This window comes from Cinclus cinclus, chromosome 1, assembly GCF_963662255.1.
Source record: "Cinclus cinclus chromosome 1, bCinCin1.1, whole genome shotgun sequence".
NCBI classification, from domain to species: Eukaryota; Metazoa; Chordata; class Aves; order Passeriformes; family Cinclidae; genus Cinclus; species Cinclus cinclus.
This window is the reverse complement of record NC_085046.1, coordinates 132,401,171-132,422,107: the sequence shown is the minus strand read 5'-3', so window position 1 is coordinate 132,422,107 and position 20,937 is coordinate 132,401,171. Positions and strand designations below refer to the sequence as shown.

Sequence of the window (20,937 nt, the reverse complement as noted above, 5' to 3'; positions counted from 1 at the left end):
TTTGTGTTCTGCAGAACATCATGGAGCAACTGTAGCTAACTACTATGCTAACAGACAAAGGCCTCAAAAATATCATACTCAGTAGCTAATATGAAGTTTGCTACAAACTCCAGTGAGCATTTACTTCAAGGGGGAAAACAACCAGGAGTTCCCCAAAGTGAAGGAGAGGATGGATTCTGGCAGTAAACCTTAGATGCTGTGGCAATGCTGTTTTGTAGACTGAAGGATTTGAAGACTGAGTCCTGAGGTTAAACTGATTGTCACCCTCAGGTTCCAGGCTATAAGCTGCAATCCTCTCAATAACCAGCAAATGGAAGACTACTTCAAGGGGACAGTCTTGAAAGCTTCACTTTATGGTATTACATCATACACATATAAAGAGCAATTTAAAAAATAGTTTTAATCTCTGGTCTTCGTCCTCACTTATTCTTTTATCCTTTAAACCACAAACACATGTACTCTATGATCCCATTCATCAGCAACTGTCTGTTTTATAAGAAAACTATCATTCTGATAACCTGTTTGTGCAGTGACACTCCTTCCTTACCACTGTATACAATTATGCATGAATATCAAAATCCAGCCAAAATTATGGGACAAAGTTAAATTAAAAATGGAAGTTTCTAACTTTTCAGATATCATTCTTAAAGACTCCTGCTTACAAATTATCTAAATGAAACTTTCTTCTTTTCTCATTACAAATTGTATCATATGAATTACTGATTTTTAAAGAGGAAAATATGTTAGTCTTAATTAAACTGTTCAACTTCCATATAATATTTTAATCTACACTACCACTGTTTACCTTTGCTAACAGACTTTTCATTATGAGAATGAAATGTCAAATAATGACCTCCTCCATCTAATACTGTCTACTGTAGCACCCTTCTACTTTTGCTAGGGAAGACAGGCATGGTAGATGGCTAATTTCCTTGCCAAAGTCTGCAAGCCTTGCAAGCATAAGGCTCCCTTACTCTGAGGAAAAGATACAGCAGTGTTTGCTTCTAAACCAAGCAAGCCCATCACCATGAGACTGCTTGCGCTCTCTGTAAGTCACTGCACAGAGAGCTCTGTGAGTATTCACAGTCCAACTTCTTATTCCAAACTGATCAAGCATTAGAACTGGAATCTAAAATCATTTAGGTACCACTGTAAACTCTAGTTGCTGCAACACCTAACCAAAGGTGTTACCAAATGTTCTTTTATATACTGGTTTATCTGCATTTATATATACGTATATATATAAACATATATATATATATATATATTACAAATTTCAAATGTGAACGTTTTTCCCAATGCAGTGAATAAAACTTTCTGATTTTTAATTTTTCAGATTTGTTACTTTTTCTAACAAATAAAAAAGAATTTTGAATGAATTGTTATAGTCATCGGTCTAAACTTATGGATAGAAACAGCTTTATAAAAGATTAACATTTTCCAACAGTAAGCAATTGTAACAGCTTACATAACAAATAGAACTGATTTTTTCCCCCAAAATGAGTGAAAACTATTTATTTAAAAGCCCATGTTAAATTCTTTTACTCTGTACAAATTATGAGATCATGCCAATCACCATCTTAGCATAAGGCTTTCCTTGTAACAAAAAACTGAAGAAATAAAAATAGAATTGTAGAACTACAATACACTACAATTCAGCTCTTACTGCATTATTTTAATCTAGAAACACTGAACAGAACAAGAAAAATACGACAACACACTTTCTAAGTACCATAATTTCAAACTCCAGCTAATATACAATGGCAATACCTGTCAGTGTCTGTGGATGGCTGCTGGATTTCAATCCTTGGACATATTATTCTTCTACTAGCTATAGGAACTTTGCTGTTTAGTCACAGACACAAGATCCTCTGTTAGCATAACACAGATAAGCATGTCTACAAACAAATGAGATTTCTAGTACCAAAAAACTTAAATTTGAGTCATAAATATTGCAATGGAAAAAGAGAAGGAGAAGTACACTGTCAAATCTCTAGAAAAATTTGTGACAGGATGTCTCAGCAAATAACTCATCTATACTCATACAGGAAAATTCATCTATACTCATAAAGGAACTTAATATTAACTTATAAGTGCTGCTGTAGCTTTTAGAAGACAGAAATGTAAAGTTTTTAAGTACTCCGGTTTAAGAAAAAAAAGGAAAGCAAAATATTTTGGTTGCTGTAATATTCTATAATGTTTTTATGTGCTGTATATAGAATGCTGTAACATCCTATAACGTGTGTATATGTATATACACACACATATATATACACACATACATACATACATGCACCCATACACCACTGATATGATCTAGTCACCTGCATATTACCCTGTGGTATATGTGACAACTACCAGTGTATCTCCCTGCCAGAGACAGGCATGATTAAACTGCAACATTCCAGAGTCTGAACTATTCTACTAACTCAGCTAAGCAGACAAAGCAGGGACCTCTGCTATGATCCCAGGTACGTTGTGCTCCACAACTCCTGTGCTCTGCTGCAGCTACAGAAATGAAACTGCTCACAGGCTGCTCAGGTACCTGGACATGGCACTGCAGCCACTTTGGTGACTGCTGTCAACATAGCTAACAATGCTAACACATGGCATAGTGCAATTATAAAAATGCTTAAGGAAATCATATATATCTATACCTGCTGAGATTTACTCTCCAAAATATGTGTCATCCTTGATATATTTGCTGAGGGATAGCAAAGTCATACTTCACCTAGGGAGTTGGAGCAGATAATGCTTTTTCCAACCCAAATTATTTTATGATTCTGTGGATGCAGTTAGAGGTTTATACTAGCTACTACAATCAAATATCAATAAAACCAATAAGTAATGTAAATCCTGGAACAATTAAGACTGAAATGATGTGCATTTCATATAATTTTTATATGTAAAAAATTGTAGAGTGTTTTTACTTTATTGCTTCTGGTACTTGCAATGTACCTTTTCACTTACATAGCCAGCTGCCTTATATAGTATCTTGTATTTTGTGAACTGTTTCTAACTTTCAACACTTTAACACAGACCCTCAATGGACACACATATAAGAATAACCCTGCAGGAATATGCATCTCTATGTTCATGATATGACTCACTGAAGATCAGGATAAAGCTGATTAGGATTCAAAAGCTGGGAATTCAAAATTCTCAAACATGAGAGCTGAAATCTTCTCCTTTCCTTCACCCCAGCTCAGTTTTATAACTGAATCTACTGCAGTGATTCTCTCCAGATAATAATCGAAACTTCCATTAAAGTACTGGAAATATTCCAAAATATAACACCTTCAGCTTTATATTATAAATATATTCCACAGTTTTTTCCCATTTTAAAACACAATATTTTACCCACTCAACTTGAATATTCTACCATAATGTACGAGCAAAACCAGAAACATGCCTGAGTTTTAATTAGCATGTCTCATGACTGAAGTATAGTGGTATATAAGACAATGCATAGAGGATCTTGGGAGGAAAGTAATGAAAAAGAAGAATTTCCTAGTAGAGTTTGAATGTTCACATGTAGTTCAGCAGAGCACCTAGACTATAAACTAATCAATCAAAGTAGCTGTAGGCTTAAAACTAAGCATGTACTTAAATATGCCTTTTTAAAGTGCAGTACTAAATGCAAAATACGAAAAGTACTTAGTTCTTGATGGATTTTGTGGGATTGTTTTCCTCAGATCTTAAATATAACTTTACTTCTATATGGCACATAAACATAGTTGGTTTTGTTTCTTTTTCAGTGATATTTTTAAACACCAATAATATGAAGATGTTTAAATAGTAAATTACCACAACCAGAATTGTAATTATGCAGTTACTGTGTGTATATACTGCAGGTACACGTTCATCTTCTTGTTAACTTTTGGTAACAGACCTGTAATTCTGACCTCTCTGACATCGAGAGCTTTTTCTCTCGATGAGACCAGGATTTCAATCAGATTATTTAACAAGAGCAGGTATGTAAAACTTTTAATATCTTTTAAGTTCTCAAATTATGAATCAGCAAAACAGAATTCAGTTTCTGTTACAAGCATTCTCAAAATGCATTGATCTCTACAGAATCTGACCCATTTCAGAAATCTTTATTCTACTAAAGTGTTTTCTATGCCTTATGTCTTACTGAAAGGTCATAATGGTTCACAACAAATTATTTTATCTTTTTTTTTCTTCTTTTCCCAAACATTTTTTGAACTAAATTTAAATGACAGAGAATAGTAACTAATAAAGTTTCTTTTTAATGCTAAAAATCTATTTTTAGATATTTACCCCTGATATTTACCTATGTTAGCATCTATTCAGGACTAAAAGTAAGAAAGAAAAGAGAAGAAAGCCAGGACTACTTAATGTAATTATCAAAAGCAAAAGCTTTAGTTACATGAAGCACTTTCCAGCCTTCTTTAAATGCTGTTCATTTTCAATATGCTTGTGCAGTTTCCACGAAGAAGTAATACGTATGGCTCTTGTTGTACACTTAAGAATGAAGAGCCAGCAAACAGTGGCACTGTGGTTCAAAAAGCTAAAGAAGATATATGGTCTCAAGTCTCTGCAACTGCACTAATGTTTAGCCAAAAGACCCTCACGAATCCCTCCTCTCTAAAGAAGAGAGAAGCCCACATTAAAATATTGATGGATTAATTCTGAGTTTTATCAGATTTTTTAAGTTTCAATTTAACAGTCTCTTATGTTCTCTGTTCACATTCACAAAGGAAGGAAGTAAAAAAAAATGAAAATTCTTGCAAGAGCAATAAGAAAATGAAGGGGAAGCAGTAAAGTCAATGAACTCAAAGCAAGGAAAATTTGTGTGCTTTCTTGATCAGAAGCCAGCTACAACTGGGAAGAACTAAAGATTGTAAGGCACACAGTACTTTGCATGGGTTATGCATCAATCACAAAGGAAGATAGGTTAGACAGATAGAACTGGGATTATTTCTAAAAGTAAAAAAATATTAGGTCTCAAAGACACCTTTCCCAACACCGCAAATGTAGGTAGGTATCACCAAAAAAGCCCCTTTTCATTGAAATTGCCCTGAACAGTGAGAATATGTTTTAAAAATAGTTCAAACATATTTAATGTTCCTTCTCTATTTGTAACTGAATAAAACAGTTTAATCTTGGAAAAAAGACTAGAACTTAAGTGCCTTAGTTCCGAGCCAATAAAGAAAGACATCAAGAAAAATACATTTATTAGAAATAGATTTGGTACAATTGTAAATGAACTCTTATTATAAAGATCCAAAATACATTTTAGTTTTATCTGTAACACTACATTCTTTACTTACCCATATTTTTCAGCTGAACCATTGACTATATCATCTCCCCATGAACTTGCACCATTGTACCACCTTTACAATGTAGTTAAAATAAAGAAGTGTTATTAAAAAATTATGTATTACTATTAGCATTCTAATTCATGTGACATGACCACTTCTCCAGAAAATGGGAAGATTTCCAAGTGTTTTTAAATAATTTTGTACATTTCATATTTTCTTTCAGTTATGAAGAAAACCAACTTTTTCAAAACCAAACACCAAGAAAATTATAAGGCTTTTTTCCTCATACAATTATTATATTTCACCACTAGTCTTTTCAGCAGTTAAGCCATAAATTTCAGTTCCATAAAGACTAATTGATCCCTTATATTTTCATACATAAATGTCTTCATGTTTTCAATGGCTATTGAGTTTGTGGAATAACAAAAGAGTAATTGTGGACACAAAACATTAACAAAAATGACACTATATGCACGAATAGTTTAAAATATTAGTTTTAACTTGAAATACATGACCTTTCCAGTTGTAATCTTTGTTTTCTATTTATTGGATAGGGTAGTTGGTTTCTCACAGGTATGTGAGAAACAGAAGAAAATTCACTTCAATGATCAAACAATGAAAACTAATTAAATTTTTTAGTGATATTATTCTTCCAGGTACTGAGTATGGGCCACCAAGCATTTGCAGCATCACTTCAGCAAAACAGCTGAAGACAACATAAAACACATATAGAAGTATTTTATCTTAAGAAAAACCATCACAAAAAGAAATGATGGGACAAAAAATCTGCTTTAAAAAAATCAGGGGATAAACTTCTTATGTGCCTCCACTCCAGTACATTAAAACTGGATACATATCATCCACCATTTGGTTAAAGAGCTACAACTAAATCTCTGAAGTTTTGTACTTTCAGGTTCTTGCTAGGGTAAAGCCAGGGAGCTCCTATGTTGTCTCTATTCAATAATTTCCACATGACAGTGAGTGAGAAGACAGGGATTATCAGAAAATATCAAGGGACCACTATATTATCAATTTGGACAAAAAAACCCTTTTATATGTATTTAAAATATTAGCCATAGGGAAAGGAAAGTTTTTCCATAAAAGCAAAACTTTTTAATGGACTGAATACATCGATCCAAGAATTTTCATGAATCTGTTCATGGGAATCACAGCAGTATTTTTTGCTTATCTGTGTTTTCTCCAAACTTCTCATACACAGAATCTGAGGGTTTGCAGTATGTTTACAAACTTAACAATCCCACAACCCCTGGATATTATGGTGAGAGAAGACTGTATGGGGTCCAATATATGAGAATGTCAATTAGATGCCCTTGTTTCTCCTATGTCCAATTGGATGGTAGGAGGAGTGTCTCTTTTCTTCTTTTTTTTTGCATGGTTTATAGATAGATCAATAGCTAGATGAAAGTCATTTCAGTTTAATCTAATTGAGTTTTAGATTAGACGTAGATGTAATCATGCACAAATTAGAATACTGCTGGAGAATGACAGGTACATCTTTACACTCTCTCTGATAATCCATCTACTCAAAACTGAAGCCAGTCTCACCAGTTAACCAGTATTTTAAATAGGAGTTTTTGATAAAACTACTTAATTTCAGACACCATAAATACATAAATATGGATATGAAATTGCAGTGCACTTTATTTTTTTCTTAAATATGACTGTATTTTTTTTCATAGTAATCAAACAAAAACAAAATTTCTTGCTTAGGAAAAAAAATCCCTGCTTTACCTGTTCTCATAGCATAGACAAAATTCAGACATTGACTTAACAATGGACAGAGAAATATGAAAACATCTAATTGTAAAGAGGGAGAGGAGCATTGATTTGCTCCTTTCTTCAGATTTCCTTCTCTTTTGGCCTAGCTCTTTAAACATGAAAGGCTGTTATCAAATAACTATTTCCAGAGACACTCCAAAGCTTTTCAGATTACGTGTCAGGTTTTAGTGATATTATGCTTACTGCGAAACGTTACATGCATAACTAAATTTAGGAAGAATTTCAGTACTTTGGTTGCTAGCATAGCAAACACTCAAAACAATTTGAAGGCATTTGGTTAATCCTTTTTTAAATCAATGTGAGTAATATGCTAAAAGCTGAGTAACATCTTAGGGTACTCAGGTTATGGAAAGAATGAAATTGAGGACTCTAAATTGCCCAAGAATCACTTCTAGTGACAGAAAAGGTTAACCATTAGAATTATGGTGTAGTTAAATGGTGGTACCTAAGCTCCTCTGTACTATTCAGCTTTCCTCCCACATCTAATGAATAAAAAATTTTTCAAGTTAAGAATTATGCTTAAAAACTCTGAAGTCAAATTAATGGAGGGCTAAAAAGAAAATGAGGTACTTAAAACTATGGAGATTAGTTGTTCTGTATTTAGAGAAATACGGCATAAAGTGCACTGTAAATTTAAATATCATTAGTGTATGCTAATTAGAATTTTAGACTACACTTCATAAAAAATTATTACTCAAATCTATCTATTTTTACTATATAAATTAAAATACCTTTCAGGAGTATAGGCTGTGTCATCATAATATGAATTAGGCACTCTTCTCTCCTGCCTAGTCCTCCTGAATATGGAATAAATAGCACAGATATTTCAGACATTTTAGAGGTTGCTTTTTTCATTATGCATTCCCTTACTATATTATTAAGATGTGATGAAGGTAGAGCACATTTCTTCAATTCAGCTGTATACTCTGAACATATATTTTCTAATATATATATATAACTTTAAAAGTCTGCTTTCAAATTCTATTCAAAAATTATTAACAACTTATTCAGAACAGTTTATCAATGCACATATATTTCACAGAAGTAAAAAGTTACATTGGCAGAAAACTAGTTGAACTGACAATGTGCACCAAAATATAATTTGAATGTTAGAAAATGTCTGCCGGGTAAAACAAAAGTCAGGAAAGAAAATGGAAGCAAAATCTAATTTCTTTAAGTGAAACAACAAAAAATTCTGCCTGAAAGAAACCTCACATCCTGCACAAAACATACACAAACCAGCTCTTCTAGATTTACTAAACTCAAAGGCTAAGTGTAAAAAATAAATTGCACATAGTGTGGTGTTCTTGCTGATTAAGCTGAGCTCTGAGGTAGGTAAGGAGAAAGAATTTCATACATTGTAGAGGTTTTCAGCATAATCTTATTTGGAATGAACTGGTAATATTTTTTAAATACAAGGACAAAGCTAAGAATAAGAACCACGAGAACATTACTTTGCCATGGAGATCATGTATGGGTCAGACAATTTAAAATGTGTTCCTGTCAAATTCTGAATTAGCCCATATAACTCTGTAGGATTCTGAACTGGGGGATATAAATGAAAGTGTAAGTAAAGCTCAGCATGTCCAGCCATGATGTCTCGGGTACATTCAGTATGAGAATCTCAGCAGTGCGAACTGACACCAGCTGGTGCTGCCGTGCTGACTGTAACCTTGACCACTCAAGGGAATTTGGGGTGTGGTCCTGAGCAGCAGAAGGTTCTTGAGAAGACCCCAGGTCCTAAGGGCTCTGAAGCCACTGAAATGCACGGGTGCTTACTGCCTTTCTTAGGCAGATGCTGGAGTAAATATCTTGCCAATGCTGCTGTTCCTTTGGGGAGGGAAAGAGTTGGACATCTTCAAAAGGGGGGAGCTATCAGAAAAACAAAATTATGAACACCATAACATAAGAATGACCTCAGAAATTAAGGTTTTTAATCATGTAAATGTGTGCTAAAACTAATGAAGTCTATCGTACCAGATAAACAGTAACTGACACAAACTTCAGCACAGGAAAGATGAAAGAGAACCAAGTAGTCACTCTGGGGAGGGGGGGGAAAGGACAAAAATGCTAGAAGAGATCACAAGAGTTAATGGGGTGACTGTGAATGACTACAAGATAAGCAATAAAAGGAGCCATGAATAACAAAGGCAAGTAATTTTGACTAATAGAACTATATGATTTAATTGCCTCCAGGACACAGGCACTGATGGATTCAGAAGGACATGAGATAAAAAACTCTGTCTCAGATGAGAGACTCTTTCCTGAATGCTGGACTGTACAGAACAATATTTGCTATTTTGATGAATAGCAGAAACTGAAAAATTGTTTCATATGCATGATAAAGTGAAAGTAAAAGAGAGGAAGAGATGTGGTTGCTTGATATCAACAAGACATTGATTAAGAAGGCGGAACAAAGAAGACCTTGGCCTACAAAATAATGTAATTTAGAGTAAGCATTGAACTGGGGAAAAGTGTAAAGATAAAAGAGGAAATATTGTTTAAAAAGTAATTGTTCATATATTTACAATAAAAATGAGGAATAGAAAATTACTTAGTATTTTGCAATGAGTAAGGAGAAACTGGATAATGATTATGGTATCAATTATCCTTAAATTGTGGTTAGAATACAGGAATTAAAAAAGGATGGAAAACGAAGAACTACAATTGTGGCTGTGAGGTACACAGAGGAGTTCATATCTGGTAGGATGACTCAAGTAACTTGAACACTAATGTTACCCACAGGCAGCCTGGATTCAAGAGGATCATAAAATTCAGGATCAGTTTCTAGGTTCAAGGAATTTCAAGATACTTTTCTAACAGTGAGCTAGAAATATTCCACTTTGTGTTGTATTTTCATTGCTGATCCTGGGCAGAATTAGCTTTAATAGTCTTCTGTTCCATAAAGCGCTGGAAAAGATTTTCCCACTGCTTAAAACCTAGCTTTTTCATCTTTATGAAGTATTTTAACTTTTGCCCTTTATTTTCATTGATTTGAATTTATTTTTGAGAGATTAATTTCAGAAACAAAGATTGAGATGTACAAGTCAAGAACCTCAAAGTAAGACAATTTTAGAATAGTTCCAACTTTCACTAATATCTGAACAGCCACAGACATAACCAGTAATCTGAAACAGGTTCAGATAAACCAGATAAATGAGAGCATATAACTAAGGCAAAAAAAGTATATAAAAATTAATTACTGAAGTAGCATAAAAATGAGCACATTTCATCATGCATTTTAAGAAAACAAACAAAAATTCCCTCTCCTTATCAAAGTTTCTACAAGTGGACAGAACTGTCTATACACTTCCTTTATACTAGGTTTCATGTAAAACAGCATAATTTCAAAATGAATGTTTGACTGACTTCTAAATGTTAAAATATCTATTATACCATAGCTTTGGAGACTTTTTAAAAAGACGTATTTCTTTTGAAGGTTTTTCAGATCCTTTTTTGTTTCTGTATCCAAAAGTAATTTTACTTTCACTTAAAAATATGGTGACATATGATCTGAATCCAGTGCAAGCATTAATGAAATTCTCAGACTCATATTCAGAGGGCAGCCATGAAGTTTATATACAAAGTTATTTACTTCTTGCTTTAGAAATTTTTATATGGCCCCTCTTGTAAAGCAATACTTCTATCAACCATTGTATCTGATTTGAACTCACCAGTTTGTTTTTATTTCTTCACAATTTTCAGTTTGATATTCTTACTGCTCTTTACAAAGAACTATGCAAACTTTTTTGGTTTGCAATATTTCTGAAAATATATTAATTACAGTACTTCAGCAGCATCTCTTAAGAGCCACTGTATTCCAACTCATAAGTTATTTCACAGAAATTGTTATGGGCTCAAATTGTCTCTCCTTATATTTCACGTGTCCATACCAGGAAGTATGGTGCTCTGCAATCACATGCAGGTATTGTGACTAGGCACAAGTATTCCTAAATCACAGAATATGTAGTATACAAATGTATACAACATAAGGTTACATAAGCATATACTTCTACTTTTCACTCCATTTTTCAGTTATGCAAAGCATAAGACTTCAGAAAGACACTCTTTCTGTGTAAAAGTAAAGTAGATAGGCATTGCCTTGTTCTTTCAAAGAGAATAATAAATGCTACAAGCACTCTGGAAACTTCCAGCAAAAATAAGGGTTATAAAAGACACAGACATATAATACCCCTACAACCAATTTTAAAACTGGCTTCTGAAAAGCTATTCAGCACCTCTTGGGATTTACCCATGGCCCTGTGTAGTCAGTTTTAAGATGCATGCATACCCAGAGTACTACAAAACATATTCACTGTATGTGTTTATCTCTTAAAACATAGATCACATTCTCATTTTGGAAATCAAACACGGCAGGGTCAGTGGGGCAGAGCTAATAATGTACTCCACATCAATTATACCTCTCAAGATCATAGTAAGCACCCTCAGAATAGGTACGGCACATCGTATGGGAGCGGAGTAATCTGATTGCATCTTCACAAAATAGAGGATACATTGTGTGATCCTGGCTGTCAAAACAGAATGGGTGAACACAATGAAAAGCAACAAAAAGATGAAACGAGGACAAAACAATATGAAAAGCAAGCAATGTCAGCAACAGAACAAAACACTGGAACAGAACATGACTGGAACTTTGGCGAACATTGAAAAACTACTTTTAAAAAAATATATTGGCTTGCAGCTACAAGAGCTACAAGACTATGAGAAAGGTATCACTCTCTGGTTTTATCGTAACCTTTAACTCAGCCACTCATGTATGATTTTATGCATATTAAAATCACAATATTAGCAGATATTAGTGTTTAAATTATTTTCTTTATACACTCACTAAAAGACACCAGAGTGATGTAAATAAAGCATAATTTTTGAGTACCATCAGTTACAGACTATTGGCAGTGAGATAATATTCAAGTGAAACACAGGAAGAATTACCCAGTGTTTGTGTGCACACTACATTAACAAATCTAATGATGATACTAACTCAACTTCCAAGTTTTCTACCACTATACACAGATAAAACCAGAAGTGGACATGTAGGTACACAGAAGTACATGCACTACCCACACATAGTCACACAGAGGAAAACATATACCTGACATCCCTGTAATGGTGATCTGTGCACTGGGTGTACCAGGAACGAGGTAAAGTAACATAATGACTGAGGTGATGGCAGAAAGAAAAATACAGACATGAGACAATAAGATGGAGAAGAAATGGTACACAACACAAAACTGAAAACATTATAATGTCACAATACAGGAGCTATAAAACAGTGTTTAAAAGTGCTGGACTTATTAACAAAATAATATGATATATAGTTCTAAAGATAAAATTATCTAGATGATTCACATATTTATTCTGAGAAGCCAGTGGGCGATTATGGATCAAGAAGACAGCTAAAATTTGGGATTTTCTACAGTATTTCAGTTAGGAAGAAAAAACTGCATAAGTCTCTGAAAGCAACTCAAGAAGTCAGATTGCCTATTCCATTGTCTGAAGGTAGTAATAACTTTAGCATGAATAATATCTTTAAGAGAGATTTACCTAATCTGTCCGAAAGGCTACCACCATTTGGCAACCTGTCCCCATATCGCTCCAGAGCTTTCCCATTTTTAAGTGTAAGTTCTCCTAATACTGATCATATTGTGATGAAAGGTGAATTTAGATCAAAGTGTTTCATTATTTAAATAAATAATGAAGAGATAGAACATCAATACCAGAATATGCCAAAAAACCCAAGTGCAGTTCAAAATAATAAAGCTGAGTTATTTATATTTTGTTTGTATTATTAAAAAATGTCGAAATTTATACATTTTAAATGTATTTGTTACACTAGATATTTTCCAATTATCAAATATATAAGAAAGTAATTTTATTTTTAATATAAATATATGCACACAGTACAGGGAAAAGGGTTTGGAAAAGAGAGGAGTTTACCATTAACAAGGAGTTACTGACTACAGTTTCCTTGAAGCTGGCATATTTCAAAGGAAAGTCTAATCACAACTGTCCACACTGGAAGTATAAACGGACTTCATAAAAAACATGGAAAACCTCATCCTTAATTTTGATTTCTTGTATCTTAATTTGCTTATGATTACTGCTTTTCCAGGAATCAAACACATTGTTAACAGTGGGTATATTACCTACACTTGTAGGTAATGAGGATAAAATGAGAATTTTTTGCATGAGGATAAAATGCACCATAACCCACATGAAAACATTCCTTATATAAGGTAAATTATATATAGTACAAAATGTCTTTGTGTTCACTTCTTGTCAAATAAATTTAAGAGAAGAATTTCCACTAGAAAAAAACTAATTTAAATCCCTGATTATGCAATTTAAACTTTGCAGTTTGTTATAAGAATGAGGAGCTGTACACAATTCAACAGGGCCCAATTTGACATGGTACAGTTAAAATTTGAAGAAGGACTAATAATTATTGAAACAGTCATAGAATTTACACTGCAAACTGTGAAAAAACTATGAATGTTTTTAAACTAAAGACCTAAGTATCAAAAGCAGTCTACCCATAACAGCCTGTTAGTCAGCATGATGTCAAGAAACATAAAAAAAATTCACCACATTCTTAAAATTTTCTTCGGAGTATATGCTCACCCACAGGAAGAACAATCAAATAAAAATGTAGGAGTCTACCCACCAGGAGCTAAATGTATAATGATGGCAAACAAGTGCATACTAGGTTATTCTCTCCACTGCATGGATACATTCCCAGGCTATGTCCACATGAATATGCCTTTAAATTATTCAGCTGCAACCCTGGAATTAACACCTAAAAACTCGTGCTCTAGTATTAATAAGCAATTTAGTGTTTCCAGCTAGTAGATGACATTTTAATTTTAACAATTCACTTTGCCTTTTATCTTTCCAGTGAATTTCTGACAAGTTTTCCTGGTGGTCTTTGGAAAATATATGACATCAATAAATACAGTATATTTAACCATTATTTAAAAGTAACATCTTAAACAAAACTAGGACTTCAGGTAGAACCTATGTTGCAGAACATTAATTCCATGGAAATGCACATATAAATGAGACACCATCAGTTCATGTTCTGCTAAAGATTTCAATCCTGACGACTTTTCATATCTCCACCAAACTGTTGATTGCTCAAGTTCTGGTATCAGGTTTTGTTCTAATACTTCTGGAAACTCTGAACTCCAGTGGCCCTAGCAAGTTCTGGGAATTTTTATTGGGAATTTCTGGCAGGCAGTTCAACCCTTTTTTTTTTTTTTTTAATTCAGTTCAGGATTTCAGAATCAGAGTATGATAGTATTGAGATGGCATTTAGATACAACCACTTATACAATCTGATATGCAATAACTTGTAACAAGTTTGAGAGAAACTGTCTCATCACCCAGATCTTTGCTTATCTATATACAGGAGTGGGGTTAGCTTGAGCCTATATTGACCTGGAATTACTGGCTATTCATACTTTTCCTTTTTTTCTCAGTGCCCATGTTAACCATGCTATCTAACTTAACAGAATCATAGAATCACTATCAAAGATCATCAAACCCAGCCTTTGACCAAATACCTCTATGCCCACTAAAATATATTGTGAAGTGCCTCTTCTACTCCTTTTTTGGACACTTCAAGAAATGGGGACTCAACCATTTCCCTGGGAGTGTGTTCCAATGCATAGATTCTCCTCTCAGTGAAAAAATATTTCTTAATATACTGACCTGATTCAACATGCAGAGCAAAATGCTTAAGTGCCAACTTTCTTCTGAGCATCCAGCCAATACCACACTAGTTGATTTTTTACCATTAAATATATTATTATACATTTTTATATTTAGGTTAAAATAAATTCTTTAGGCTTTTATAAATACATTAGCAACACCAAAAATGCCTGTGACTTAGTCTCAATATCCAAAACTGAAACATACACCATATTTTTTTGGATAATCCCCAGTACAAACCACTTAAAATCATAAAGTAAATGTATTATAATGTAGTAAAACCATTAAGTTTTGCATTGCCTAAGTGCAAAAGAACTCCAGTAATGCTCCAGATCTCCAACTCAACTACATACATCATTTGAGCTGTTAATGAAAATCATTACTCACTATGCACAAATACATGGGAATGCTCAGAAGACAATGGAGATATGGACAAAATTTAGATATGTCAGATTTTTAATACGAAAAAAACCTGTGCAAGGGGAGTTTAACCTGTTCTGTACTGTATGGGATATTTTATTTAATAGTAAAGAAAAAGTATTTGGGAGATAATTTATTCCTTTCAATTTTCACTCTCTATGACCAGGTCCTAAAATTTGATTGACATTCCAGCTTCCCTACTAGAGTGGGCAGAAGCCTCCCAAGTGTTGTTGTGGAAAGGCTAAATTACTGTTTATGATTACACCCTTGTGCTCACTGGAATATCCATAAATAATTCTGAATGCAAAACAAGTCTTTGTGTTCCTTTCCATTAGAACCTACATGAATGAAATTCAGTTGACACAAGAAATTTCTCTCATCCTGTCACTGTTTATCTATGCCCATATTCAGCTTTTTCCAATGTATTAACTGATTGCAATTAAAGCAATGTATTGTATCATTGGCAATAGTATTATCCTCTATTTTCAGTAGCACTCCTTTACATTTTTTCTGAAATAACAGAGTATAAAACATTTAAATTGATAAAAAAATATTTTTTACTGGTATGAATTTGCCTTTAACCAAAAACTCCCCAATTCCTCAAGTTACAACTTTCTGAAAACCTAACAATGAGATAAAATAGGAATTAGCTTAATCAGACTGCAGAGTAAGAAACAAGTGGTTCTTGGGGTCAATCACTTGGAAGTTTAAGGGGGAAAGAACCACTGAAAGTGGTAGAAAAGAGAAAGCTGCCATATGAAATCTAGGGGAAGTACTGTGGGAAGGAAGGAAGTAAAAAGTTATGCTTGGGATCACATTGACTGTGAGGTTGAACACAGAACTGTTCAAAGGAAAAGGAGCTGGGAGCTAAGAAAATTATGTAGATTCAGAGAAAAGACTCAGCTCTATGAGCAGCTTACTCATTTCAGCAATGGAAAGCAACCACTAAAACTAGTTACTTTTTCCAGGGTCCAGTTATACCATTCTAAAAGATTAGATTCTCATCTGAACAAAGCAACAGTTAATGTTCTCTGTGGTAGAATGTTTTCCATGCTGCTTCCCAAACACCTGGCAAATCACACCAACAATGTGAATAAATGTGAAGTCCAGATCTTAACTCTTTGGAAATGTCTAATGCCATTCAAGAATAAAGCACTGGTTATGTAATTTCCCCTGCTACATTTCACTGAATCCATTAATAGAATGGTTTTATTTAATAATTGTGTTTTTTAAAGAAAAAAACACATATTTTCTTTACTTATCAACAATTTTTGCACCAATAATGGTATGGATGCTTTTTGTTACATCGATTCTATAGAAATTTCTGCTAATCTCCTGGGCTAGATGAAATCCTAGAAATGTTCTATCTGAATGTAACTGACAATTTGAAGACTTTAGTGGTAAAACAACAGCAATTATCACCAGAGAATTTGTGAGCTGACGACATTCAATCAAGATGACTTTCAATAATAAAATCAGTATCACATTATCACAGTTCTCCTCGTACTGCATTTTAAAATCATTGCTCCAAAGGTGCAACACAGAAGTCTTTTATCAGAAATGCATTATTTTTAACACAGGCTTTTTTTTTTCCAGTGCATTTTATTCCGAGGAGTATATCTATGACTCTTGGTGGTGGTGGGTTATTTTTTAAATTTGGCTCAAAGCTTCTTCTTTACCACCTTCCTACTCCGACATCCCTGTTGGAGATAATCATCCTTCAGCAGACTCATGGAGGCACCAGGTGGGTGGTGCAGATAATTGTGCAATTAAACAGTGATTTGAAAGGAGAAAAAGAACTTAAAAACCACTGCAATTACTGAGATTCAAACTGATGCAAACATTTTATAACATAGCTATAAGCGAATTTTCAGCAATTAATTTCTTTTACTTTACTGGGTATTTCAAGATGCAAAGCAGTGACATTACATATCCCCACACGTGTATGTTACCCACATGATACACACAACTGAAACCTGAAAAAATTATCCCAAAAATTTCCAAATAAAGCAGTAGAAACCCTTTATACTTTACAATATCTTTGTATTTTAATCTGCACTTAAATGATTTTACAGTAAGATACAACTAAATAATTAATAAATTACTACCTAATTACATATCATTCAGCTTTGTATTTAATAAAGACTCTGGAAAAAATCTGTTCTTTTCAGCATTTTAATATGGAAAAATGTATTTAAAAATATTTTCCTAGTTTGACCTAACCTGGCACTTACTTAATAATAGTATTGGATGCTGTGGAGCCTGCCCATAGATAAAGCAACTGCACAGTTTCAGAGGACATTTAGAAATGTAAAATTTATGTTGTTCTTGACCACTTCTAATTTTGTGTCAAATAATAGAAACAGGTATTTACACTATGTTTGAGCTAACAGGTAACAGGATCATTGTCATGAGTGATTTTGGTCTTCACAGGTTTGATTATAGCAAACAGAATTTTTTGGCATGTATTTCAACATTTACTTTATGTTAAAAAAATCCAAGCCACGTGCTTTCAACAGAATGAAAAAAACCCAAGTGTGTATTTAAATATGTGAATGAAATGTCCTCTCAGTAACAGTGGTGTGATAGTCCTGCCATCCCAGCAAATCCAGATAACATCATATCTTTGAAGGGATTTTAAAATAATGGACTATATTTCTCTAAATAACCATGCTTATGACTACCCTATTAGTTTAAGAAAACAAGTAGCAACTTTTCTTCTTTCAAATGCAAAGTGTGCAAGAGCTTTGATGAACGAATAGTGGATAATTTCCCTTTTCTCTTGCTTTATTGTAAAATACTTTTACTTTAGGAGCTTTCCCATACATTTCTTCTGCAAGACTATTTGAGTTAGGCATTCTCAGAATGCTCAGGCATAACACACCTATGCTAAATTCACCATCAGCAATGTTAATCCTCAGTGAGAGCAGACCTAGAATATCGAATAATGTTAAATTAATATTTGCTATATAGTTCCTAAGTTTGCTGAAGTTGTGGGCATGAGTACAATTTTCTCACACTGTCTTGGTGTTTGCTCTTAACTGTTGATATATCTTTCAGCAATAAACACAGATTTAGTTTGGTGGTTTTGTTGTTGTTTGTTTTTTTCTTTATGGAACTATGCTAAGATTCTCACATTTTTCTTCTAATTCACCCAATTTCACTGATTGTTTAAACAGAAAACTCTGAGGTTAAATCCAACCGTTTCCAAAATTTTCTCAACAGTTTCTATAGTGAGTAAAAGTCACTTTCAGGGAATTTATTAGAATATGTCAAACTGACATTTACAAGGTTATCCCAATACAGATAAATGTTCTTATGGAATTTGGGTACATATTGGGTCAGAGGGATTCATATTTATTTACATTAAAATCTAGGCTATTTCATAGGTGTGTGAATACCCACAAAAACCCTTACATTTTGATAACAATTAACTAGTAGATCTATATTGAATATACAGGTAACAAAATAACAATGTTTCTCACTTCGAGATAGCAGTGTCCACAATACAATTTGACACTTTTGTTAATGTAGTAACAGATACAAATTTTAACTTTAAATATATTTAGGGTTTGGTGTTTGAAATCAAAATTATCTCCAATTAAATTAAAAAATGGTGTCTTTCCAGGTTTTAAAAATTATTTTTATTTTCTATTCTAGCTATGCATTCAATTTTGAAAGAATGTTTACATTTCCTTTAGACTTGAGACCATTAGGCTTTTTGTACGTGGTTTCAACTAACTCCTCAGTGCCATATACAGTGGAGAACTTAATGCTGAATTATCTAGAAAAGGAAGAAAAGAATTTTCTTACTCATATTCTCAGTCATACTTTAACTTAGCAATTGAGCATGTCTGTAAGATGGTGCTATTTCCAAATCCCCTCTTTGCAAGCAGCTTCAAAAGCTGTTTTATGGAAACAAGAAACCATCAGAGCTGTGGGAAGGAAACATGTGATTTGTTTTCAGAGTCAAGTGTGGTTAACACGTAGAGAGATTACAAACCTGTACAAAAATGCAGTTTTTCAACTTCCCCCAACTACCTGCAGTTCCAGAAGTTTTCAGGAGCAATACTATTAAAGAGCTGCTTTGGGGATACCACTGGCCTTTTATTATATAACGGAGACAGTAACACAAAGATTCATTTAAAAAATTTGAAATCTAATAATCTTTCCACGAATAAAATCACTGTCAAAATAACAATGAATATTAAAAATACATAAATATTTGGAAATAGTATTTTCCTGGTCAGAGACTGCATGTTGCAATAGAGGCATAACTAGCCAATAATTTGATTACACAGGCAACCACTCACCATGTACAAAGAGGAGAATTTCTCTGTGTGTTTTGGATAATACAGACAACATATAAAACTGTGTTCAGAGATTCAGAGCACACCTATCAAGCAAAAACCTATTAATCTAGAACAAAATTCAATAATCTTTTCTCCAAAAACCTTCTGGCACTGTTTTTCTGACATATTCTAAAAAAGCCAACTATATTTCTCTAAATCAAGTCAGCCCAGAGGGGATTATTTGACTGAATGGATGGAAAAACATTGTGGTACAATACTTCAAGCAACCTTTCACAGCTATGCATTTATCTGAGGCAACAAATGAACTTGCACACTGAGGAAATGCAGCAGCATTCCATAAGGCATACACAGGCTCTAAAGACACGTTTAGATCCTGTTTCACTGGGCTAAAAATGCACATAACATTGTATCCCAAAAGCATTCTGTAATCATCTTTTAAGGAAACAGTTCACAATCGTCAAGTTATTGACTTGTGTGTGAAAATCATATTCTAATGAATCAACTAAATCAGGTTTGTTTGCCATAATTTAAACAGAAATATTAGATAGTTTAATGCAAAAAAGAGGTTGATTTATGATTTACTGTACTTGTGATGAATACAGTCACTCTTCTGGATGATAAACACTTCGCTTTTTTTTCATTAGCTTTATTTTCACCACTTGACTCTTTTATTCACCAAATTACATTACAAATCACTTTGAATGGATTTGTGTTTTAATTCCTTTGGATACTTTTTTTTGCAATGTGTCTTTGGGAACTTACTATTTTTATGTTATGAAATTAAAATATTATAATTTTCTGAAAAATATTGTCTTGCATCCCATACAATCATTGACCATCACATTAATGGTCTCTTAAGAAATATTAATCTTTTCTGTTCGAGATTGCTAACAAAAAGCCACTGATTTCTCTAATTCTTTATATTACGATTAGAAACCCCAAAGATGTGTTTTGATCACTTGAAGTGTAACCTGTAACAGCTATCTGTAAAAAGTATTAACTTCAAATACTAGTCATATATTACTCAAGATTACAAAATATATCTGTATTACTCCTTGGTATATGCAATTATAAAATGAGACAAAAGCTAGCAATTATGCCTCTCGTTATAAAGTGCAGGATTTTCAACTTGGTGCAAAAAAGCTAAAAGCTGTTAAAAATTAAAGGTAATAAATGCTTTTTAGTTTTGATTTTCTACCTGAAGACAATGAGGTGGAAAAGACTAATAATTTTTTTATTGTCAAAAAGTCATTGCCACAATTAATTCAAAATTAACTACATTGTTCAATTATTGCTGCAATTCTTTTTTTAAGAATTTATATTAAAATTCATAGAGGTTGCTAAAGCTCTGCTTACTGTTTCGGAAGTTCAATTAAGGAAAACCT

At 33.3% G+C, this 20,937-nt stretch overlaps 1 protein-coding gene across 41 annotated transcripts in view; it reads right to left on the bottom strand.

Annotated features, from left to right (window-relative positions):
* The window catches only part of RIMS2 (regulating synaptic membrane exocytosis 2), a 449,594-nt gene that overhangs the window by 133,821 nt on the left and 294,836 nt on the right, over positions 1-20,937 (bottom strand). For 13 of the 41 annotated variants that reach the window (XM_062490887.1, XM_062490991.1, XM_062490952.1 and 10 more), the window contains one exon: positions 12,202-12,267. The exons of 26 other annotated variants lie outside the window; for them this stretch is intronic. In XM_062490887.1, coding sequence (XP_062346871.1) covers positions 12,202-12,267 — 66 coding nt within the window. Of the gene's footprint in view, positions 1-1,770; positions 1,846-5,297; positions 5,361-7,819; positions 7,886-11,509; positions 11,618-12,201; positions 12,268-20,937 lie in introns of all 41 variants that reach the window. 2 more of the 41 variants (XM_062490828.1, XM_062490837.1) reach the window with 2 other exon arrangements.